Source organism: Polypterus senegalus, chromosome 15 (assembly GCF_016835505.1).
Source record: "Polypterus senegalus isolate Bchr_013 chromosome 15, ASM1683550v1, whole genome shotgun sequence".
In the NCBI taxonomy this organism is placed as follows: Eukaryota; Metazoa; Chordata; class Cladistia; order Polypteriformes; family Polypteridae; genus Polypterus; species Polypterus senegalus.
Genome location: NC_053168.1, coordinates 9,173,632 through 9,199,289, shown reverse-complemented (window position 1 = coordinate 9,199,289; position 25,658 = coordinate 9,173,632). Strand labels below are relative to the sequence as shown.

Sequence of the window (25,658 nt, the reverse complement as noted above, 5' to 3'; positions counted from 1 at the left end):
GACCCTCTTGAGAGAAGAGGGCAAACTGGTTCTCACTGGGATACATAAAGGGCAAGGCCCAGATACACAGCTGCATAAGAGATTAAGGACATTATAGTGTGTAGTTGGAGAAACAAATGCCTTACAGGTCCTCTATTGGCTTCTTTCTTAAATGCATGACCAATGCCAGTGTCGACAGCAACAGAGAAAAAATGACTCTTGGATGCTCAATAGACTAAAGCTGCAGAGCTCCACTCAATTGAGGAGGTTGTTGCTTTATATTATACATCAGTGATAACGCCTGATTACACTATGGTTAGGGTTGGGGTTGGGGCCAGGTTATCGGAGTCAATGTGAGTAAACCAGGTGTCAGAAACCTGCAATCCCATTGGCTGTCCAGCGGAACTACTGAATTAGATAGATACTTTATTAATCCCAAGGGGAATTGCGAAGCTACGGAGGTCTGCAGCTGGACCCGTCTCAGGATGCTAACTGTAATATACTTTTTCAGGCATCTCACCTGTCCATTGTCTGTATTCTTTTGTCAATGTTAACTTTTTTTTGTCAGTTTTAGATACAGGTTTTTCTTTGAAACTCTATCTTGGACCAGCATCATGCAGTCATCTTTTCACTTTTACAGTGGTATTTGGCTTGTATTTAAGGAAGAAGCCTACTAAGGACCTTATAAGGGGTTTGTTTCTCCAAGTGCAGACTCTGATGTCCAACCCCTACGCAATTGCACATCTGACCCTTTTTTCTGTCTTGGTTAGATCTAGTTTACCCTCTTCTATCATGACAGTTACAGGTTTTGTGTGAAAGCTTTATTTTCTTGGCAATTTGTCAAATGGAATAATATTAATTCCGCAAAAAACAATAGACTGACATGTTTCTTGAGAAAGATGTTTTATTTTGGCCTTTATTGAACCTGAACTGAACTTTAGGAATGCCAGTAACTTGCAACCCAAATGAACAGAATAACAGGTTACAGATATTCTAATGCAATTACAAAGGCTTCTCTAATAAACAATTGGCAGGATAAGCTAAAGGAGATGACTATTAGGACACTGCTTAAAATTTCACTTGTTTCAAGCAGTAATAGCAGCAATGTCTTGGCTGTATTTTTAAATTTAACGGTTTTTTGTTGAAAAGGTATCTATTTCTATCACAGAAATGAAACTTTCTAGTTGTATCCAGACTTTGACTGGCAGTGTATATGGCCTTTGCCCAGTGGGTCTGCTGGTGTGGCTTAATCAGCTGCAGCATACAAGTCAAGGTTAAAAATCCGATACTCTAAAGTTTGTTTTTACTGTATTTCTACACTGACTCTCTGAAACAGTGTTTGTGGTTTTGTCTCAAAGCTTTTATTTTCCACATTCTACTGCACCTTATGAGGTCAAATTATTTCCAAGCTCCACAGTTGCCATCAAAACCTACAATTTTCATGTAAAATAGTGTGTGTCATGCTTTGAAAATAACTGTTAGTGTCTTTAATCACATTGTGGAAAATCGGATTTGTTTTAGACTTCTTGCTCTTTCATACTGTCACATTTGGAACATGCATTTCCAAAGTAAAGTTTGTCTATATGTGTGATTCACATGTAGTTTTAGAAGCAAATGAAATGCAAAATGTTTCATTGTGTGTTGGCTTGAGTATTTGCTTTTTTAAGTACTGTATCACTTAATAATGAAAATATAAAAATGCACTTGTGTGCCTTATAACCTACATATACTGTACTCAAGACATTGCACGTTTCCACATTTTCAAAACTCAAAATAAGGAACTACAGATATAATTGTCCTCGGACTATCCCAGTTTTTCAAACCTACTTAACGCCTGCAGAATTGGGCACAAGATATTAACTCTAGACATGATGCAAACCAATTACAAGGCACTCACAAATATCGTACAGTTATGCTGGGTAAGTTTAGAAGTTTTTATTAGCCCAACTTAGCCCGTTTTTGTGATAAAGTAGGATAACCCGGGAATCTGGAGGAAATTTGCACAGACAACAGCTAGGCCAGGTTTAAAGCCTGGTACCGCGAGGGACCTGAGGTAACCATTGTTCCATTATATTGTGTTATGACGTTTACATTTTTACTTACTTGGCTGGTGCCTTTATTCAACATTTGAAATACAATTGGTTAAGTTTCGTTTTTCAGATGGAGCTTGGGTAGGTGAAGTGACTTGCTCATGGTCACATCTTGTCAGTAGTGGGATTCGAACCCACAACCAAAGGGTATGAAATCCAAATCCTTAGCAACTACGCCACACTGTTTTAAACACGTAGGAGGTTTTCTGCCTCACTTTTCAAATAATTTCTTATTAACTGTAAAGTTTATTTTTATCAATATTTTATACTTTTCGTTGTAGGTGTTCAAGCGTTATGTTCAGATTGGCCGCGTTGCCTATGTTTCTTTTGGACCTCATGCTGGCAAACTGGTAGCCATCGTTGATGTCATTGACCAAAATCGGGTAAGTTTTATTTATAGTGCGTATTGTTTTTGTACATTAGTGTCGAACTCTGCCCAGAAAATGGAAAATTTCCTAGAGATACATTTTTATTCTTTTGCCTTTGCCATTTTTTTCTGAATAGTGCTTTACATACATACAGAGCCGTTTTTTTTTTTTTTTAAAATCAACTTCTGCTTTGGGACAAAGTGATATTGTTCTGTTAATGTGGATAATGTTGTAGTGTCTTTTAACACCATTAAAGCGGGTTGTAGGCAGAATACTGTGCTTGCTGTCATTAATCTGATACGTTTTCCATGAAGCCCTTAAGTTTGTTTTTTTTAATTTGCCTTTAAAACCGGATTCTTTTTAATTGTCTCTTGTACAGTTGTCTTCTTTCCTTGTATCCAGATAGTGAGAAGCACAACAGCATATATTCAATTGATGAGCAGAGTAGCAGCTGGTCCTGTGTTGATTTTATGTATGTGTGATCATTAGCAAGCAAAATAAATAACCACAAAAAGTCGTACCTACTAGTGAAACATGCACAGTTTTAAACTCCTATCCTAATAATTCTTAACAGATTAAAAAGAAGCATTTTTTCTCTGTTTTGGGGTTTATACATCAGCTTTGAATCTGGACTTGCTGACAAGCAATGTTTGACAGTAGAAACAAGTTTGACCTGCCAAAACCCCAGCATTACTTACCCTATGGTAAGGTGTTGTCCTAGGACACTTTGACCAGAAGTCTTTATAGCAATTGAAGTTTGATTGTGGCACACTCGTTTGTCTGCACCATCCTTCTGATTGAAAGCTCAGGAAGTGAAATAACTCATCACACAGTACTTTTTAAGATGGCATAAAAACGAACTAACAGAAGACCATTCTTGCCCTTAATTGTCTTGGGTGCTATTTGTCTGCAGTGAAGAAATAGCAGTTTTGAGCATAAAAAAATAAAACGTCATTAATATTGGCTGCATGGTTAACCACCCTAATTGGTAAGATTGCTGTCAGTTTTGAACCTACTGATTTATCATGTGTTTTTCTTAATAGTTTAGAGGTTAGAAATTAACTAATGTAGCATTTGTTATAAATATTTAAAAGGACCCTTATTTCTTAAAACTTAAGTGCTATATTTTGGTTATCTTGTAAATATTCTAAGATTTATCGACAATTCTAAAGTCATGATTATTGATTTTAGGCACTAGTTGAAGGCCCTTGCACTGATGTGAGGCGACAGTCCATGCCCTTCAAGTGCATGCAGCTTACAGACTTTGTGATCAAGATCCCACACAGGTAATTTTATTTATTTATATATACATATATACACACACACACAATATTATTATTATTTTATTTTTTCTAAAGTCTGGAGTAGAATTGTTAATATTTTGCCACTGTTTTGCTCAATAGTTTGGCTGGACTTGGTGTTTAAATTCTGATTTCAGTTCTTTCTCTGTCACTAAGAAAATTCTAGATAAACTGTCACTAACCAGGTTTCCATCCAAGGAGTTTTTGCGAAAAAATATTTAGCGCTTCAAATTTTAATTTTAATTATCGATAAAATGTACATGTCGACATAATATTTTTCCGTTTAACTTTAGCGCATAAATTCCATATCGATACTTCAGATGTCGCAAAAAATACATTGGACACACTTTTTGTCAGGAAAAAAGGGCTTTAACGCAAATAAATGTGTCGCATGATACATTTTCATCACATGCAATCAAAACGAGAATAGCGGAGCGGTTCTCATGGTCTGATGAAGAGACTCGTTATTTCTCGTGATGAGCCAATGCAGTAGCGGATAGGCTGGGTCTCCTGCTACTAAAAGGGGTACCTGAACTCCCTCCACATCAACTGTAGCCTGGGGGGGGTCTCTCAGGATGTCTAAATAATACAAAAACCGCAAAGGTAATTTACTGTGCCAGTCAAAATATTTAATAAACCGTGTGTTTCATTATCTAAACATTTTTTCTTATTATTAAATGGCAGATGTTTTAGCATATATGAGAAATTCTCTCATTAATATTAACTTTAGTTTTTTTTGATTAAACGTCGTTATTTTGTATTAGTTCAAATTTCAGTTTTAATTAAAAACCTTAAGGGAAGCAAGTTACAGTACTAATTCAGTTGTTATCGCACTGAGAAGGGATGTTGAAAGGTAGGCTCACCTGTACAGATCCGATGCTGCAAACACAGCTGCATCATGGGCACTTCCAGGACTGCCAACACAAATGTTTCGTTTCACGCTCCTGTCATCAACAAGGGCCTGGAGAACAATAGATGGCCACCCTTTGAGATTAATGTAATCGCGGTAGCCTTCCGTCGGGGGAAGAATAGGCACATGCGTGCCATCCAGCGCACCGTAAATCTGTGGCACAAGATGCACCAAGGAATTGCGGTATGCAATTTCATTGGCCTCCGCTACAGTCGGAAGTCTGATATAACGGTGCATTAATTTTTCTTTAATAGCGGTGCACACAGCATATACACATCGATGGACGGTAGTTTTACTAATCCCAAAAGTTTCTCCAACTACTCTATACTCGGCGCAGGTTGCCAGCTTGTAAAGGGCGATGGCAATCCGCTTTGGGGTTGGAACCGGTGGTCGGTGACAACCTGTGATCGGCGCAACATCAGGACTAATTAATTAATCCACACAACATCTCACACATCGGCCGTGTCATTCTAAAATGTTGCAGCCACAGATTTTTCTGTAAAGTGTCTCCCCACCACCTCCTCCCAGAAGGTCTTATTCCATCGTCTCTCCCATACCCGTGGGTTTCGTCGCACTGGGGTACTTTCTTCGAGCTCAAGGGCTATCGGACAAGCAAGTGCTTCATTCTGCTGTCGTCTTCGGATATTATGTACAATTCCAATTATTTTTGAAACTGAAACAACAGTAAGCTGGCAAATTTAAAAAAAAAAAACTCTGAATAATCTCTCCATTTTGTTTCTTTGTTTAGTGGAGGGGGTGTAACGTGGAAAACAAAAGGTAGATAATTTGCAACATATACAAAATTCTGTATGGAAATGGCTCAAGGGCAGATTTTTTTTTTTTTTGCAATACAATAAAACTTACGCAACAGTTCGTTTTGGAGTGGATGACGTCATCACGCACCCCATTTTATCGATAAAAAGCCAGTTGGATGGAAACAGGCTGGAGACAGCAAATTTCGCACATTTTTTTTACGTATATTCTGTTTGTCGATAACAAAGCGTCGCAAAAAACTGGATGGAAACTTGGCTTGTGTCAGTTTGAAATGTGTGGTTAGTTTCAGTATGTTAGAGGAGAAAGTAGGGTGAAATGACACTTTCTCCTGTATCAATCTGTGGCTAACACGGTACAACACTCTACTGCTATCAGAATGTTAGGTGATACATAGTATTGATACTTAGCATAGTTTGGAAGTAATGAACTCTAGACTTCTTTCCAGATTTATATTTTTTTCTTGCTGTTTTTTTAACTCCTTTTGCAGCACTCGTTCCAAGTTTGTAAGAAAAGCTTGGGAGAAGGCTGAGGTCAACAAGAAATGGACTGAGTCCAGCTGGGCAAAGAAAATTGAAGCCAGGGAAAAGGTATGCATTATGTTTATAGGGAGAGGGAGAACAGTATATTTACAAAGCCTATTAAGTGTTTTATGATGATGTGGTTAATGCGTAAAATGAAATTTGATACCACTGAGGGCAAAATATTTCCTTTGTTCATTTAAACAGTTTCTAATTGCTAAGTTAATGAGTGAAAATTGAAACTAATTTCTTTAAAAACAAAACTCAAAAGCAGCTTATTCCAAATTGATTTCTGATTTTTTTTAAATATTAAAGATTCTAATTGTAGTTTTTAATAAGTCAAAATAATGTACTGTAAATGCCACAGTGGCAGAATGTTTTTAAATTGCATTAATGTGACTATTAAAATTGCCATATTGAAAGCAAACTTGATATTATTGTCCATTTAGGTTAATTGTGCCTAAATTCCACAAAATGGCTAGAAAATTCTTTGTGTTTGTCAGCATTTCATATTTATTGTGTTAATTTCATTCATGGCATTTGGCTTTATTCTGAGCAGAGGCCCAACACATGTGCAAAATCTTGAGGGTATTGATTTACTAAAAACTCTGAAGTTGGCTATATTCCAAACAAAATAGAATTTTGAACTGTAAAGTGATGAAAAAGTTGAGAGGCATGTTCATTAAACCAGTAATTCTGCATTAGGAGCTGGAATTTTCCCTGATTTGATAAATAATTTGGAACGAAAAGCAGTAGATGTAGTAGCCTTCTGGGACTAACTATTCCTTCAGATAAAACCTGAAAACTCTCTCTCTCGGCACATAACTGCAGTCTAATTTTATTTTTCCTTTTTTGCCATATAGAATTTATAATCTTGTTCTCACAGAATTTAATATTTAGGGTCATAAGTATTACGGATTGTGCAGTGGTAGCTGGTGCCTCACGGCATGAAGGACAGGGGTTCATGTCCAGGTTGCTCCCAGCATAGCGTTTGCACGTTCTCCCTGTGTCCACATTGGCTTCCTCCCACACTGCAAAGACATGCATTGTTAAATTGGCCCTTGTGTGTGAGTGTGTTCATTCTGCGATGGATTGGTGCACTGTCCAGGGATTGTTCCTGTCTTGCTCCCAATGGTTGCTGGGATAGGCTGTAACTTTCCCATGACCCTGCTCAGGGTAAGTGCGCTTGAAAATGGATGGATAAGTATTACACATACTAAGCACATCTCCACGTCATACTTTCTGTCTTTTAAGCCAGAAAATGTTTGATGGGTTTTTGTCCAAGTAATGTAAATTCCCAAGAAATCAGGGAACTCCTGTTTTGTTCCATGTATATGTACATTAATTTGCTTGGCACCGGCTTTTATCCGAAGTGACTTAATAAAGAGGGAAGCGTAATCGAGTAACATTAGCCTGGGGCCTGTTTAGCAAGTGCAACAGGACAGGTAACAAAAAGTTGATTGCCGCAAGTGGCAAAGATGTAATAACTAATAAATATACAATCATGGATTACAATCAAAGCAGTTAAACTTAGTCTAACAACAAATTAATCAACAATATAAAATATAACAGAGCAAAGGGTTTTTTTTTTTTTCTTAAAAATTAGATTTTTTGCAAAACAGGCTTTAACTTGCTTCTTTAAAAACATTGAGGGAGTCAGCAGTTTGGGTGGAGGTGGACAGCTCAGCTTGTTTCATCAATTATGAGCTACACAGGATAAGAGTCTAGTTTGAGACTTGATACCACACAGGCAGCGCCACCAGACGCTATTCATTGGCAGACCTAAGTGGAGCATAGCATCTCACCAGTGTCTCTGTATACTCAAGTGCTGACCCACTGACTACTCTGTAGGCAAGCAACAGGGATTTGAACATAATGTGTGTTGCTACAGGGAGCCAATGTAGTGACATGTGCCCATCCTGGCTGGTTAAATACAAAACAGTCTGCTGCCTTCTGTACCTTATGCTACAGCGGTATGATGGCACATGTGGTTACTCCTGCCAGATGCAAGTTGCAGTAGTCCAGATATGACCATACCAAACCCTGCGCCAGAATGTACTGCATGATTTGTCCGATAAGGTCTGATCTTGTGACTGTTGTACAGCGTGAACCTGCATGAACGAGAAACAGTAGAAATGTGGTCAGAAAAAGAGAGCTGCTTACCACCCCAAGGTTGTGTACTGACTTGGTAGGTGTTAGCAACAATGAGCCAAGCTGTACAGGGACGGGGAGGTGAATAGACCGGCTGGCTGGGATCATAAGAAGCTCAGTTTTTGCCAGGTTGAGCTGGAGATTGTGGTCCATCATCCAGGTTGGGATAACAATAAGATATGCAGAGACTCGAGCTGATACTGTATTTTCCTCCTGAGGGAACAACAGGTACAGCTGTGTGTCACCCGTATAGCACTGATAAGATAAACCATGAGATTGGATGATGGAGCCCATTGAGGTGGTATACAGAGAGAAAAATATTGGACCTAGCACTGATCCTTGGGGGCTCCCCTGTGCATGTCTTATGCGCCTTATTCACCAGAACATGCTGTAGGACTCGAAACATCTGAGAGCAGTACTAGTGATGCCAAGGTCAGAGAGGGTGACAAGAAGGATGTCATGGTTGACCATGTCGAAGACAAAGGAGAGATCTGGCAAGATCAAGCCTGATGTCATATTAGTAGCTCTAGCAAGTCCTAGCTGGTCGGCCACAGTTGGCAGAGCCGTCTGTTGACTGGTTCCTCTTGAATCTTGATACCAACTAGCCCGGCAATCCGTTCTGTAGAAGGAAGAGACTTGATTAGAAATGGCACGTTCACGTGTTTTTGAAAGAAAGGAAAGGAAAGGAAATAGACTCATCCCAAGTTAACAATTACAGGCCTGTCAAGTGTTGGCTTTTTGAGAAGTGGGGTTATCAGAGCGTGTTTGAAGACGGTAGGAAGTGTGCCTGTGCTGAGTGAGGTGTTTAGTGAGGCGTGCTATTGAAGGAATGAGTGAGAGGAAGATGGCTTGAAGGAGATGTGAAGGGATAGGGTCAAGTGGATCACACAAGATTTGATTGCAGAGATACAATCTGATGTAAGTTTATAGTGCATTACACTTCACGGGGGTGTACATAGTTGGGTTCTTTTTATCTGCAGGTCTAAATCATTCATTAAAATGAGGTTCTGGAAGCTAAGCTAATAAACTTTTGGTCCTGACCTTCATGCTTGTTTGCTCCCACTGCATACTTTTGTTTTCAGATCCCATATCAAAGCATTCTGAAGTATTCATTGATAGTCCTAAAAAAATCCTATGTAATGTGTGAAAGTAAAACCTTAAGTAATGAGGGTCCCTTTTAATGTTGATATGTCTTTTCACCTGATTCTCCCTAACCCAAACACACCCCATCCTCTAATGTTGAATTGGATTAAGCAGGCTTGGATATGTTTCATTTAAAGGGTTTATTTCCTTGCTGGAAAATGTAATATTTTCTTCTGCAATAAAAACATAGACTCCTATTTGTGTTAAATTAATTTGGATAAGCAAGAAACCTTATCAGATGATTATCGAGTGGTAAAGATGTTACCTTGTTAATGTTATTCCCACCAAGTGTTCTGGCTCATTACAAGTTTTGGCACAACTTCATCGTTGAGCAAGGAATTTGTAAAACTCGTATATCAGTCTTAGATGTGTTATATAGTAGCTAGCTGCATCATAATATTATGGTTTCGCTTTTGCAATTTGCCATTACTTTTAAAACATTTTCAGAAATGTAAACATACAAGGTTGTAATGTTAACTATAGCTTGCACGTTTTGTAGCAATGAGGGGTAACCAAGTCCACAAATTAGGAGGAACCATTCTTGATAATTTAAAAGTAAGATAAGCCATTTATCTGCCTTAGCCTGTGTAGAATAAGTCATTAAAGATCTTGTTGAAACTTAATTGAAAATTCAACAGATAATTCTGGCCATCAGAAAATTTGCACTGCTAATGTATAATTGGGAATTGTACACACACAGGCACTGTTTTTTGTTTAAAAATAGTTAATTGTCATCTTTCAAAATGTAGTTTGACAGAATTGTAGCAAGGAGCAGAATACAGCATACAGTGTCACTTTCAGGTGTTTCCTGCATCTAACTATTTTAGCTATGTATATATTGTAAAAACCTTTTTTATATCTAATAAACACCTATATCTACAACATTCACCACTTGATTATAATGGCTCGTTAATTAAAGTGTAAATTATTAGGTTTCAGCTCACAGCTTAATGCCACTTGTAACTGTGTCCTAATAACTCAAATTTAGAAACATACCCTTGTAGAAAATTAAAGTTGGCACTGGTCTGAGAAAAACTGAGTGATTATATTGAGCAGTAAATAATCCCAAGTAATGAAATAAACAGAGACAACAATCCCAAACATACAGTACATTAAACCCTTCGACCCTCAAAGATTGATTGTTTTTAAGAGCCTCTTATAAAGTCCCCAAGGATATCCAAACTAATTTAAGGAAAGGACAGACATTCAGAGACTAAAAAAAATAAGAGTATCAATTTTAACAGAAGCTCAGAGAATCTGCATTAACAGCACGTGATGTATCAGGATCATCTCCTTAGTCCTTAGAATTGTGCTTCGTATACCTTTTGTGATGGGAAAAGGAAGCCTCATGAAGCTTTGAGGCTTTCTTTCTATTTGTGCCGAAAAAGATTCAGAGCTTTGAAGCCTCAGCCCCAGTATGAACGGCGACACCTGGTGGTTAACGGAGGTCAAGGCACACTCTCAAGAGCGCAAGTGAAGCAGCACTCGTCATTTCAGGCTCATGTCACCAGTAAAAGGTCAGAAAAGTCTGTGTTCATTTCATTCTGCTAAGGTCCTTGTCCATTTATACTATTTTAACTTTTGAACGCCGTTTTCCGCTGTTAGTCGCCATCTGTCACTAAAGCTCTCCCAGTCTCTCCTCACAACCCAACATTGTTGAATGAGAATGATGCATTTTATTGAGGCTTCCTGTTAAATTTAGTGCCAAAGCTGTCAAGCCAGTAAAGCGCGCTGTGAAGAACTGATGACGTTCGAAGCTTCAAATATCACGGGTCACATGACAGCGGTGTTTTGACACAAGCCTCGACACAGTGATTCGACTCATGACACTAGCTTCAACGCTTGGGTATCATTTTCCCATCTCTGATTTACCTTTTTATTTATCGAGCTATGGGACTTTCTTGCAGTACAACCTTTGATTAATCAATTTCAATCCAGCAGATGGCACGAATCCTTCACTTCCTTTCCCCTTTTCTGTTGTCTAAATCGTTCAAAAAGAAGGATCTCAAGATGGGACTTCCAGGTTTTAGATGCATGCTGCTTGGTTGAGGCCATACTCATTTCCAGGAATCCAAGCCCCCCCTAGAGTTGTATAGCTAATCAATCGGTAAACATCTCCTACAACATTCAGTGACATTCTAAGACAAGGGCACATTTAAAAAGCAAACAACAGATAAGAAATCACATGTGGCACGCTTAAGTTTGTCATTTTCAGTTGACAGAATAATGGATTGGGCAAAATTCTCTTCACAAGTCAGAGTTCTATATAGTTAGTAAATTAGACACGACGCAAAGGTAAAATGTTCAATTTAATAATTTAAAATCACGTTAATTGGTTTTATCTGTGTTTATAACTGCACCTTCACTCTCTTCAGTTGACGACTGTATTCACAGAATAGTGAATTGTAATAGTTAGGTTATGTAAAGATACAAAGCCTGTGGATGCCTTACATAAGTGTTAGTTCTGTTGCCGTTATCCTTTGCTATGTGCGCTTTTAGTTGCCACGTAAAAGTCATATGAATGAAAGTTCAGAATAAAGAAAGTTAATTTTAAATCTTCGAGTACTTACTTCAGGGTTATCCTTTACAGCAGGGGTGTTGAACTCCGGGCCTGGTGGACCGCAGAGGCTGCAGGTTTTCATTCTAACCCTTTTCCTAATCAGCGAGCAGTTTTCACTGTTACTTAACTCCTTTTCCTTTCATTTTAACAGCCCTGTTTTTTAAGGGTTCAGTCCTCAGAATTGATTCTTTTCTTCATTAAATGACAGCCAAACAGAAATGAGATGTGAAACGAGCCAACAGGTGACCAGCTACATTGGAATGTCCGACTCGAACCAATTTCACTCCAACCAGTTTCTTAATGAGAAGCCAATTCTTGCTGTTAATTAAGCCCTTTATTTAATTGCTGCTCTCATTCTGCCACAGCAGACATTTCCAAAACTGTTGCTTTTTTATCTTTTCTAAGAACACCATCAGAATGTTTTGGTGAGCTGAGAGATCAACCTTAGCGAGACCTTCACTTTTCTTTATTTTCAGATATTGTGTGATGGGCACCGGTGAGGTGGTCATGTGGTGGCTTGTTATAGTTTGGCTGCTAATTAAGGAAAAAAGCAACTAAGGGGCCTGAGTCAAGTCCGTTAAAACTAAATTAGCAGCAAAAACTGGTTACTAGTGAAGAAAATGGTTAGAATGAAAACCTGCCCTCCAGGACTGGAGTTTGACATCCGTGCTTTACAGGGATAAAATTTGGTAGTTTGTTAGAAAAACTTGCGCAACAAGCAAGTTCAAATTATAATTCTGTTGATGAGTAGCTAATACACAAATATGAAGGAGCATTTTTAAGTAACTTTCCTTTCTCTATTTTCAGAGAGCAAAGATGTCGGACTTTGACCGGTACAAGGTTATGAAAGCCAAGAGAATGGTATGTTTGGATTTAGTAAAAGTTTATTTTGTAGGCCAAAGTATGCATTCTTAACTGTTAGTTATGTGTGATAACTTGTGTTCCATATTTTAGGAATTTAAAAATGTATACTTCAATCATTAACTGAATTAGTGAAGTTTCTTTTTATAACAAGTAAAATATAAAAGAAAACAAGTGTTTGTCACACATGAAGAAAAAATCACCTAAGTTAACTTAAATATTCAGAGTAAAATATTGGCTTTAATAAAAAAAAGGATGTCTAATTGTAAACGATATGTATTTTTCCCTTATTTTTGTGCAGAGGAACAAGATAATCAAGCATGAAGTAACAAAACTTGTGAAAGCTGCAGCCGCAGCAAAGAAGAAGTAATTAAGCTGACAAAGTTGAAATAAAGTTTGTCTTTTTGCTTGTGACAAGCTGGTTTTGTTATTAATAAATGTTAAGTTTTCTATCATCAAAAATATCTTAAATCGGCAGCTTGCTCAGTTTTTGCATTAGTTACTAGGGCTGGGTCGATGATACCATCTATCACCGATTGGCTGGGCACATTGTTGATATTGTAATTCGTCGACTGGTTCCAAACATTTGCAGAAATTTCCTTTTATTTCCTTTAACTCTTGTGCGCCTCACAAGAAAGTTGTTGGACACTCACATTTGCACCATAAGGCGCACAGGAGTGCTGTGCAGCTGAGGGAAGACAGCCTGATCAGTTTTGAATGTAAAAAAACGTCAGGTATATTTTAGCGCAGTGTCGCCACAGTGCTCACAGGGTACAAGTGCCCATGTCTTCTCCCTCTTTACGTTGCTTTTTTTTTTTTTTTAATGCATTATTTGGACACTTCACTGCAGTCACAGAATTTAGTATTTTTTTGAGACTTTGGCTTGTTTGCATATCCACGGCGGAGTCACTGGGCAGCTGGAACTTACATATTTCATATAACCCATTAAGTCAGATTCACGTATTGGATAAGGAAAGTGGAGGTGACGGTGATTGTTTGGTCTCGTGGATGGTGCTTGAAGTGAACGGGTACTGCCGGTGCTCTGCTTCATGGGGACGCCCGTCACTTTGATGACGTACTAATATACAGGTGCTCTGACCTCCAAGGGGGAAACCCCAACCCCTTTGTGTAAGAGTAATAAGGAATTGGGAGGAGGAACAAGGCGCCGACTGAAAAGAATGCTAACAATAATTTGGTTTCTCTGAGCTCTCCTTGTGCACAAACAGGAATGTAATTATACCATAACCATAGTAAATAATAAAAAAAAACTGATTATTCTTTATATCAAAGCAGTGCCTTACATTTTCATTTTTTATAAAGCAAGTGCCCTTGTCATTCATGCACATCGTACACTGCAAGTTTGCAATACCAGTCAACACTCGGCGCTATGAGCTTTTAGTGGCACCCCTGATAAGTCGTCGTCTTCTTCCGTCAGGGGTTGCCACAGCAGATCAACGATTCCCTGGATTCTTATTGTTCATGACCTGGATGGCTGGATCTGGCCAAGGGGGTGCCCACATAGCACCAGGTGGTCATTTCTGGAGGGTGGGACTGGACCTCATGTCTGCCCCCGTGGGGTTTGCCAACTGGGATCTGGAACTGTTTTGTCATGTGGTGGGTGCTGTACTAGTACATGCTCCCGCTCCCTGACCTTGATGACAGGACTACACATTAGGAGTATCCATCGTTTTGTACACCACCTTCGTGTTCGTATTCGTATTCCAGCAGCACCCACCACTGTACGGTAGGGACCGGTTCAAGTCTTAACTGATGGGTCACTGACTGCCTGGTGAGGTGTGCACACTCCTTGTGGGCAGTGACTGGGTGCTCATTTGAACTCATGACTGACAGGTGGGACCAGGAACTTTCTTGTCATACCTTCAATATTTCCAATTATCTCATTATTTTTGATCATTAATATTTTTTTATTTTTTTTTTGAATTATGGACTTGATTGTTCATACGGTGCTCTTCACCTTTTTCAACGTTCACTACGCGAGTCAGTAGCATCGATAAAAGAATCGGACCACCCACATTTTTGCTTGGCCGCTCCTCTGAATGGATCAATAACTAATGAAAAAAATCGAAACTTGAGTTGGAGTCCACTGGGCTGGTGTGTCTTTGTAAAATGACTGACCGCTTCTATTAAATTATTATTCACTTAATGCATAATTATTAACACAACTACATTCTCAAAACTGTGGCACTCATTGATTAGTTGCCAGGTGAGGAGACAACTGAGGATGTGACGGGCAGGATGGAGTCCATCCTCGAGTCACTTTGTGGTATCCTCTTGTCACTGTGGCTCCATCCTGGATTGTAAATTGGGCACCTTGTCAACTAGTAACTAAAGACCATTGGCCCTCAAGTCTGCTCAACATGGTCCTCCTGTCAAAGAACGCTTGGACCCACTGCAGTTTGCCAGTCAGAGTGAAAGATGCAATTATCAACCTGCTACATAAGATTTCTCCTCACGTGGACAAAGCTGGTGGCACTGGGGACGTCACTTCAGAAGAGGCCCACCAAATCAACAAGCTCATTGAAAGGGCAAGCTTAGTTATGGGACACATTCTGGACCCTCAGGAGGTCATAAAGGAGAGGATTAAAATAAATTGAGTGTTATTATGAACAATGCTCAACATCTCCTCTGTGACACGCTGACACTGAGGACTTTCACAAATTGGGGCTTCTTAATACCAACAGCCGTGTGCCTGTAGAGCGCCCGCCTGGGACTGCCAAGGCAGATTTCTTTTTAGTCATTCTAACGTGCATTTGACAGAGAAGGTGTTGTCTGTCATACTAATATGTATTTATTGAACGAGCTTCTCCAAAAAAACAGACCTGTTATATAGTGCCTTTGCTATCTGTTATATAGTCTATAGTATCTATTATATAGCATCTTTTATATACATTATATAGTGCCTTTCATATCTATATTGTATTATTTACTATTAACATTACGCAACATTGTCAGCCTAGTTGAATGTACTAATATTATGAAGCTATCGCTATCTCGTCTTTTGGTGCTGCTGACATCTTCAAAATTCTGTTATTTTATTAGTATTATTCATAATAATATTAAATATATGTAATGCATTTTTATTATCATTAGCATAATATTCAAAAAAAGTTTGATGAGATTATCATCATTATTAAACCATTGTCAGATCCACTTAGTGCCACCTTATGATGTTGTAATTATTTTTAACAGTTCCATATTTCTTTAAATTATTGTATTAACATTTCACATCATTCTCAAACTCGTTTGATTTATTATTATTATTAACATAGTATTGTCAAGTCTGCTTAATGTCTTATGTTATTAGTATAATTATTAGCAGTGTCAAACTCCTTTAACGCACTGCTACTTTTAATAACATTGCAGAACATCCTCAGACTAGTTTAATGAATTATTACTATTATTATTAATATAATCTTGTCAAATCTTCCCAATGCCGCCTTATTATTATTATCAGATCTTCCCGATGCCTCATTACTATTATTATTATTAGTCATCAACATCAGCATCTTTTTCATCATCATCTATATAATAAAAGCCCAGCGCGGTGTCCGGGTTCGAGTTCCTTTTGGCTGTATAGCCGCCCCGTAGAAAAGCCCCAGTCCGTCCCCTCTCAGAATTCCTTCTTACCTCACTCCGTTCTTTCCCCTTTGCTTTTATTTTTCCTGTTCCCGAAAATCTTTTCAAAACAAAAGTAAAGAAATAGACAGAGCGTCACATTAACGTTGTCTTCTCCCCTCTGCCTATTAAATAATCAATAAAATGAAATAAAAAAAAATCACGAAAGAAACAGCCTACCCTTACAGCGTCCACCGCGCTTCTGCCGTTACAGCCAAACACGTGGTGTATGCAGGTTATGAGGTGTGACGTTAATTAACGCCCGTACTACAACAGATTATATTGTTCATATACTATTAACTATTTACAGGGATCAACTCTTTTGGGGAAGTTCATAACAAACAAAAATTAAATTATAAATAACATGTGCACTTGAGTATTTCGAGCCCCGCTTCTGAGTCGGATGGTTCCCCTTGGTCACCAATTCATGTGTTTCACTATGCCCACTATGCCTTTCCGTCTTCAGCTACCCATGTGCACTTGTACGGAGGAGACCTTACGGAACAATGCCGAAACGAAACGCAACTAAACCTGCTGCTGCGAGAGAGGACACATTACAGCGTGGTCCTTCAACTGTGGTCATCCAACGCGCAGCGTAGCGCGCGCCAAATTGCTAGTAATATAATAATTGGCGAGTCTGACGGTTTCTTCACGAGGTTTCAGGTAATGAGAACACGGAGAGATGCTAGGACTGCACCAGGTAAGTCATCTTATGCATTATTTTTATTGTTATTATTTATTGTTGCTTTATGATTCCCATCGGCAGCGCAGACCCTTTTCCTTGACCGCCTCGGTCGCCCACCTTTAATCACTGAGGATTTCCGCAGCTGATCGTCTTCAGGCGCCGAGGCAAACTACGGCCGCTGCTGGTCTGTGTGTGACTTGGCTGCGGTGTTCGTCACTCGGACTCGAGCCCCGTTGCATTTACTCCGTAATCAATCAGTCCCAGCACCACCTTGGAGGTCCGCCATGTGGTCTGACTTCGCCTTGTCATAACAACAACAACAACATTTATTACTACAGAGTATTTTCCTACATAGGATGTCCATCCATCCATTCATTTTCCATCCATCCATCCATCCATTTTCTAACCCGCTGAATCCGAACACAGGGTCACGGGGGTCTGCTGGAGCCAATCCCAGCCAACACAGGGCGCAAGGCAGGAACCAATCCTGGGCAGGGTGCCAACCCACCGCAGTACATAGGATGTGCAAAGGGAAATTTACAAGTAAACCAAATTAAACTAGTTAAGAATATTCACTAAAAATAACAAAAATAAATAAATAGTTGCTTACATAATGTAGATCCATCCATTATCCAACCCGCTATATCCTAACTACAGAGACACGGGGGTCTGCTGGAGCCAATCCCAGCCAACACAGGGCGCAAGGCAGGAGACAAACCCCGGGCTGGGCACCAGCATAATGTAGATAAGATATCTAATTAGCTGAAAGGCTGACTCTTTCTGTATAACATCCCATTGTAAGTAATAAATAAATCCTGTAACGTGAGCACGACTCAGGGCCGTTTGAAGGAATTTGGGGGCCCCAAGCAAAATGGACATGGAGGCCCCCTGCACGCACGCAAAGGAACCACAGCATAGCCATACATATTTCTGCTAGCCTACCTGCTGCAAAATTGCACCATTTGTACAAGGCAAGTAGAGCTATTTTATGTGTGTAATTTATCACTTACCACTGTCTTGTTTTTTCTTATCCTCCTCTTCCTTTCTCTTCTTTCTTTTTTGGCTTCCTGAAGCATAATTCCGCTTCATGACTGCCGAGGAAGTTTTGTATTTTGCCGGCTGCAGCGATCGCGTGGTTGGCTGGCTGCTGTCAGCGAGGGGGGCCCCCTTGAGGGGGATCCCGATAACAGTGTCATTGCACTTTACTGCATTCACTATCAATGGGGCGCTCACACAGTTTGTCGCTGCATTTTATTCTTAACCAGTCGTTGTCTTGGGGCCCCAGGCAATTGCTTGGTTTGCCTGCCTTGTCACGATGGGCCTGGCACGACTTGAGCTTGGCAGACCGGTGCACATGTCGCTCGAGGCGGCCCCCTCACTTCCAGCTGACGGCTCCGGCTTGCAAGAGTCTGCGGTGACGCGATGAAGCGCAGAAACGGAGGATTAGATGTGACTGGAAAACCCGCCCGAGCGCGACATACAAAGGTGGGGGTTATTTGTCTCAAAATGCCATTTAAATGACCGTTGACGAGTCGTGCCGGACCTCCCGCCGCTTTGGGCCGTCAACGCCGCTCCGGTTTTCGGCTGGACTGTAAATTGAGATGTGAATTGTTCCCAGGGGTGAGGATGTCTGGCTGGGCTTGGCCGTCTGTTGGACTGCCGTCCCGATCAGCGCTGCTTCCTGTCTTTTACCAGATGCTCCCTCCCTTACTATGGCCCTGTTGTGTCAGTTCAATGCTTTTTTCGTCGCCTGAAGACAACACCTCATCACCGCTGCACTCCGTCTACGTTCTCGAACAATCCGCGCCTGCTGATCCCTGCTGTGAGGAACCCAATGGTCAATCCAACTGAATTTACATGAACAGGGGAAACTTACAGGGGGCCAATCATCACTGCAACAGACCCACCAATCTGGGCTTTACTGCATTTTATTAAGACAACTGTTTGTAATGCGCCAACTGTTGGAATGACAAATGCAATGCACTTCATTATCTACTCTATACCTGTATACTATATGAAATCTTTTTCGTTTTTATGTCACTTTTTTGTCACACTTTAAATCAGGCTTATTTTAAAACCTACATATACTGTATATGTTTGGTATCATTCTTTTCAGAATTTATTGAACATTAATTTAATGTTGTTAGAACTACGCCCGTGGTCCTATCACTTCTCATTTATGTGAATGCTAATGTCAGACACAGTTCCTGAGCTCTCAGCTCCAGTCGGGGTCGAAAATAAAAGACAAAGAGTAGATGACAAAGTGGAACGTCGTAAGGAATTCAAAAACGTTGGTGCGATACACGAGCAGCAGGTTAGAGAAAGGATGTAGCGGGTTGAATGATGACTGACTAACGCAGGGTCACAGGGGTCTGCTGGAGCCAATCCCAGCCAGCACAGGGCGCAAGGCAGGAAACAAACCCTGGGCAAGGCACCAGCCCACCACAGGTTAGAGATTATGAAAGTACTGAAGTTCGAAAGTCTCAAAAAACTGATAGTAAAGATCGCATTAGCGCTGACATACGGAAATTATTACTCAGTGAAATAACGGAACAGCGAAAAGAGATCGAATATAAGGACATAGGTGATATGACAGAAGTATGGAGATACTGTTCGGCTTTAAACTTTAAGTTGGAGACGTGTAGATCGTCTACTCCGAGTTGCCATCAGGGTGTCTCTTCCCAATGAAGAGGCGTATCTGTGGAAATTAAAAGATTTGTTATTTGGTGAAAGTGAAATCCACATACGCGACACAGCCCTGGGGGTCTGGGTGTGTCAAGCGAAACCCCCACGTATGTATTTTAAAATTCATTCCAATCAATGGTGCACTGCAAATGTTAACTCCGACAGCTATTTAATAAATAGACAGATAAATAAATGTATGCACACACACACACACACACTAGGGTCTGAAGACACGCCAGAATGATGAAAAACAAAGAAAACAACTGACTCGGCAGTCCCAGTCCCAGTGAGGACCCCCCATTACATTTCTTGATACACTTTTGCTGAATAATTCGTTGGCTGAAAGTCCTCGGTGTTGCTATGTAGCGTTGTTCATAATGACACTCAGTTTTGTTTTAATTCTCTCCTCCTTTACGACCTCCAGGGGGTCCCATGAGCCTGAACTTTTAATTAGCGCAAACATTTCTCTCTATTATAAAAAAAAATCTCAGAGCGAAACATTAGGGATGTGAGACTTGATCTTCACATTAAGATCACGGAAGACACTTAACGTCCCCGCGAGACGACAGAGACTGGCCACAGAGCGTCTCGCGGGGACCTTAAACATGAGACTTTGTGCCAGGACCGTCTCACGATGACGCAGAACATGAGATTCTTGCAAGACACACCCTACTTACAACCAATATCATCAAATAAGACCACGGGCAGCAAAACACTCAGTCGTGTGAAGGAGTTGTGCACACAAAGATCCAGGGCTCTCAGCACATATAAAGCGTATAAGGACAATACGTTATAAATGAAATGTCGACGACGAAGTGAAGATGAAAGCAGCGCGGAGAAAAGAGATTCAAAAGCGTTGGAGAAAAAAGAGGAAAAAAGAAAAAGAATAATCAAGGTGCAAATTCAGAAAATAAGGAAAGTAATTATCAGCCCGGAACAAGTGGAACTGAACCAACAAACGTCCAATCGGGCTCAGATTTAAAAGACAAAGTAGAACTTCATAAAGACGTTCACAAACGTTGGCGCTAAACACATGCAGAGCAGGCTAGACATTATGAAAGCAGAGGAATTCGAAAGGCAAAAAAAATGTTGGCGTGATACACGTGGAGAAAGTAGGAAAAAAAGAAAGTAAAGATCGCAGGAGCGTAAAACAAACGGAAATTATTACTCGAAAAAAGGGAAGATAATCACCACGGACCAGGTGTCACTGGATAAAAAGCAGGACAAAGCGAGGTCAGAAATAAAAGACAAAGAGTAGAAAACAAAGTAAAACGTCATAAAGAGGTTAAGGAACAAGGGGGCCAAACACATGCAGAGCCGGTTAGAGAAAATGAGAACTGGAATTCAAAAGACTCAAAAAAAAATAATAAAACGTAGGCGCGAAACACGTGTAGAGCAAGATACAGAATACGAAAGCAGAAGAAAATGAAAGTGTCAAAACAAAGAAAGTAAAGATCACATTAGCACAAAGAAAGAGAAATTATTACTTGGAGAAATAACGCAAAGGCGAATCGAGATCGAATACATGGACACAGGTGACATGTCAGAAGTGCGTCAATATTGTAAAGCTTTGAAGTTTAAGTCAGAGAATCTCAAAAACGGAGTTTACCTCTCATGCATTTATTGGCTACTTTGCAAAAAAAAAAACGATTAACATGATGATGATGATGATGAAGATCGTTTTGTCTGTGCTGAAATTCCAAACAGAGAAACCGATCCTGAATTAGGGTACAAAGTCATTAAACACACGTCTCACGGACCTCATTTAAAAGATTCAGCATATTGGGACTCCAAAGATTCCAAATATTGATTTTTTACAGAAGTTCTAAAATAAAAGTGAAACTAATGAAATAGCAACAATTCAAAGAAAAAAAAAAAAAAAAATCTTAAAAGTGTGTATCCGGAAAACCAAACACGGGGGTTGGTGAGCAAAGCGAGCAGGGGGCGAAGCGACATTCTTAACGTATTTCAGTCTGGTTTTGAGACCCTGCACCGCAGCAGAGAGTCTTCACCTTTCAGGGCTGACCTCTTATTAATAAGTGACCCTGCTGTCTCGGTGCTGTTAGCTCCGACTGCAGCATTTGATACAGGGGGCCGTGACCTTCTGATATATAGGGATGTGTGTGTGTTTAAGGGTGCTGTACAGTACAGCGCTTTGGGTGACTCATGTAGTGTGTGCTTGGCAGGGCCGGATTTTCCTAAAGGCTAACTAGGCTTCAGCCGAGGGCCTCAAGATCAAGAGGGGCCTACATTTAAATTGTTAGCAAAATTAAAATTACACTACGGTATTCTAAAAACAGTGAACACTAAAACACTGAACCGAAAATAAGGAGAAATTCTACGCATATGACTAATAAACAAACATAAAAATGTATTGGTTATGATCAACGCGTTCGGCTCATTGGGTCTATTCGTTTGTATATACTACAAACCGGATTCCAAAAAAGTTGGGACACTAAACAAATTGTGAATAAAAACTGAATGCAATGATGTGGAGATGGCAAATGTCAATATTTTATTTGTAATAGAACGTAGATGACAGATCAAACGTTTAATCCGAGTAAATGTATCATTTTAAAGGAAAAATATGTTGATTCAAAATTTCACGGTGTCAACAAATCCCAAAAAAGTTGGGACAAGTAGCAATAAGAGGCTGGAAAAAGTCAATTTGAGCATAGCGAACAGCTGGAAGACCAATAACCACTAATTAGGTCAATTGGCAACATGATTGGGTATAAAAAGAGCTTCTCAGAGTGGCAGTGTCTCTCAGAAGCCTCAGTAGAGGATCACCAATTCCCACAATGTTGTGGAGAAAGATAGTGGAGCAATATCAGAAAGTGTGTTACCCAGCAAAAAATTGCAAAGACTTTGCATCTCTCATCATCAACTGTGCATAACATCATCCGAAGATTCAGAGAATCTGGAACAATCTCTGTGCGTAAGGGTCAAGGCCGTAAAACCATACTGGATGCCCGTGATCTCCGGGCCCTTAAATGACACTGCACCACAAACAGGAATGCTACTGTAAAGGAAATCACAGAATGGGCTCAGGAATACTTCCAGAAACCATTGTCAGTGAACACAATCCACCGTGCCATCCGCCGTTGCCAGCTGAAACTCTACAGTGCAAAGAAGAAGCCATTTCTAAGCAAGATCCACAAGCTCAGGCGTTGTCACTGGGCCAGGGATCATTTAAAATGGAGTGTGGCAAAATGGAAGACTGTTCTGTGGTCAGACGAGTCACGATTCAAGTTCTCTTTGGAAATCTGGGACACCATGTCATCCGGACCAAAGAGGACAAGGACAACCCAAGTTGTTATCAACGCTCAGTTCAGAAGCCTGCATCTCTGATGGTATGGGGTTGCATGAGTGCGTGTGGCATGGGCAGCTTGCATGTCTGGAAAGGCACCATCAATGCAGAAAAATATATTCAGGTTCTAGAACAACATATGCTCCCATCCAGACGTCATCTCTTTCAGGGAAGACCCTGCATTTTTCAACAAGATAATGCCAGACCACATTCTGCATCAATCACAACATCATGGCTGCGTAGGAGAAGGATCCGGGGACTGAAATGGCCAGTCTGCAGTCCAGATCTTTCACCTATAGAGAACATTTGGCGCATCATAAAGAGGAAGGTGCGACAAAGAAGGCCCAAGACGATTGAACAGTTAGAGGCCTGTATTAGACAAGAATGGGAGAGCATTCCTATTTCTAAACTTGAGAAACTGGTCTCCTCGGTCCCCAGACGTCTGTTGAGTGTTGTAAGAAGAAGGGGAGATGCCACACAGTGGAGAAAATGGCCTTGTCCCAACTTTTTGGGGATTTGTTGACACCATGAAATTCTGAATCAACATATTTTTCCCTTAAAATGATACATTTTCTCAGTTTAAACTTTTGTTCCGTGATTTATGTTCTATTCTGAATAAAATATTAGAAGTTGGCACCTCCACATCATTGCATTCAGATTTTATTCACGATTTGTATAGTGTCCCAACTTTTTTGGAATCCGGTTTGTAGATTGCACCAAAGTATAGTTCATACGTTCACTGATTGCTATGGCAAATATTGACGTGCCTTATGCTACTAAGCTCTGGTTTGTTCTTACATAAATAAAGTGCAGATTAGTGTAGATTGGAACAGACAAACGAACAGACCCATTGATATCCTGACGTTCGGTTATATTCGTGTTACTTCGATAATATGAAATACGTGTTAATGTTATTAGAAAAGATTTTTATTTTAGGATTGCGTACACGATCATTTGATTTTCGCCTTTTGAGTTCAGTAGGTTCAATACTTTAGTGAAGTGTTTATAGACTATTGAAAAATTTTTTGTGACAATATCTTCATTTCACGGAATTCTAGGTAAGTTCTTAACATATGTTTTAATTTGTATATTTTAAAATGTATATTACGTGCTTTATTTTATATTTTCATGATTATATTATTAACGTTTTGATATATATATATCACAGTAATGATGTATTTTATTATCGCTCATGTAATTTACAAACCTGCGGTGGGTTGGCACCCTGCCCAGGATTGGTTCCTGCCTTGTGCCCTGTGTTGGCTGGGATTGGCTCCAGCAGACCCCCGTGACCCTGTATTCGGATTCAGCGGGTTAGGAAATGGATGGTTGGATAATTTACAAACTTAAAAATGGGAGGTGAAAGGACCTCATAAGTGGAATAGCCTTGGGCCTCTTTTCATCTAAATCCGGCCCTGGTGCTTGGTGTGTGTGGGTGTGCCCTGCGGTGGGCTGGCACCCTGCCCGGGGTTTGTTTCCTGCCTTGCGCCCCATGTTAGCTGGAATTGACATGACATGACCCTGTAGTTAGGATAAAGCGGGTTGGATAAATGATGGATGGATGGGTGGATTTATTAAATAATTTTCAAATGATTTTACTTTTGTTTTCCTCATAACCCATTAAAATTTTTGCTTTATGTTTTTAACTTCTGTCTCTACTGTTATATAATATATTGGTCTGGGTGTATAGGGGGCATGTATACATTTATATAAATGGTAATATAGAGAGAGATTTTAAGAGTGTCCCGTATTTCTAATTTTCGAATCTGGCAACTCAACTCTATGCAGTCCTCCATGACTCTGATTGGCCAGTTTGGTACCTATGCATTTCCAGTCGTCTTCCTGTTTGGAAGTGTGGGAACGTATGGAAAAAAAATAAAAATGGTAAATGGTGAGGGACAAAAATGTTTTCCTATTAAAGAAAATTGTTGGAGGGCGAAAGCTGCTTGCGTTTGAATGGTTCCTTCTCTTTTCTTTGCTGTGTGACCAGTAGGGGGCGCTGCAGCCTCCCAAACCTCAGACACCACCACAAACACAAATTCCCGGTTCAGATAAGTGATTTATTCACGAGAGTCCCTGTACAGTGGCTCATCCAAAATACACAATTCCTCTTTTATTTCTTTCTTTCCTTTCCTCCACGTCTCCAGGTGAGCTTCATCCTCCGATGTGCCCTGACATGGCAGGGTGGTTCCTTTTGTCTCAGACCCAGGATTATTATTTCCGGTGCCAGGGTATAGCCCAATGGAAGTACTTCCGGGTTAGTTGGAAATCCCAAAAACCACAGAGCACAGCTCCTAGCAGCACCCCCTAGAGCAGCGGTGCCCATGCCCAAACTAGGCCTCTCTAAAATCATGATGCCCCCCTCTGTAACATATACCTTCTTTTTATTATTATTATTATATTATAATGGATGGATGGACTTGACTTAACTTGTTGATTCGGTGGGCTTCTCTTGAAGTGATGCACACCACAGTGCAGAAAATCGGCCTGATCATCAGAAGAGTTGTAGAAGATGTAGAAGGATGTCACGTCTCACATTCTTCCTGAGGAAGAAGAGCCTGCTCTGCCCTTTCTTATGTAGCCCCTCTGTGCTACCAGATGAGTCCAAGTTGTCATTGAATGTGGACCCCCAGAAGTACTGGTAGGAGCAGACCACCTGTACATCCACTCCTTGAATAGTGGCCTGA

The 25,658-nt window shown here is 40.2% G+C and overlaps 1 protein-coding gene across 1 annotated transcript; it reads left to right on the top strand.

Moving 5' to 3' along the window:
* The first annotated feature begins 2,345 nt into the window (after positions 1-2,345).
* rpl14 (ribosomal protein L14) lies at positions 2,346-13,072 on the top strand. Its single transcript, XM_039736965.1, has 5 exons — positions 2,346-2,452; positions 3,629-3,723; positions 5,910-6,009; positions 12,602-12,655; positions 12,957-13,072. Exons 2-5 carry the CDS (start codon positions 3,671-3,673, stop codon positions 13,023-13,025), a joined length of 276 nt encoding a protein of 91 aa, XP_039592899.1. The 5' UTR covers positions 2,346-2,452; positions 3,629-3,670; the 3' UTR covers positions 13,026-13,072.
* Positions 13,073-25,658: the final 12,586 nt, after the last annotated feature.

Bases quoted from the DNA above. Each gene is read 5' to 3' on its own strand.
- rpl14 (XM_039736965.1), top strand. From the start codon at position 3,671: ATGCCCTTCAAGTGCATGCAGCTTACAGACTTTGTGATCAAGATCCCA. The intron at 3,724-5,909 runs GTAATTTTATTT...CTCCTTTTGCAG, and splicing joins GTGATCAAGATCCCACACAG to CACTCGTTCCAAGTTTGTAA. The intron at 12,656-12,956 runs GTATGTTTGGAT...ATTTTTGTGCAG, and splicing joins TTATGAAAGCCAAGAGAATG to AGGAACAAGATAATCAAGCA.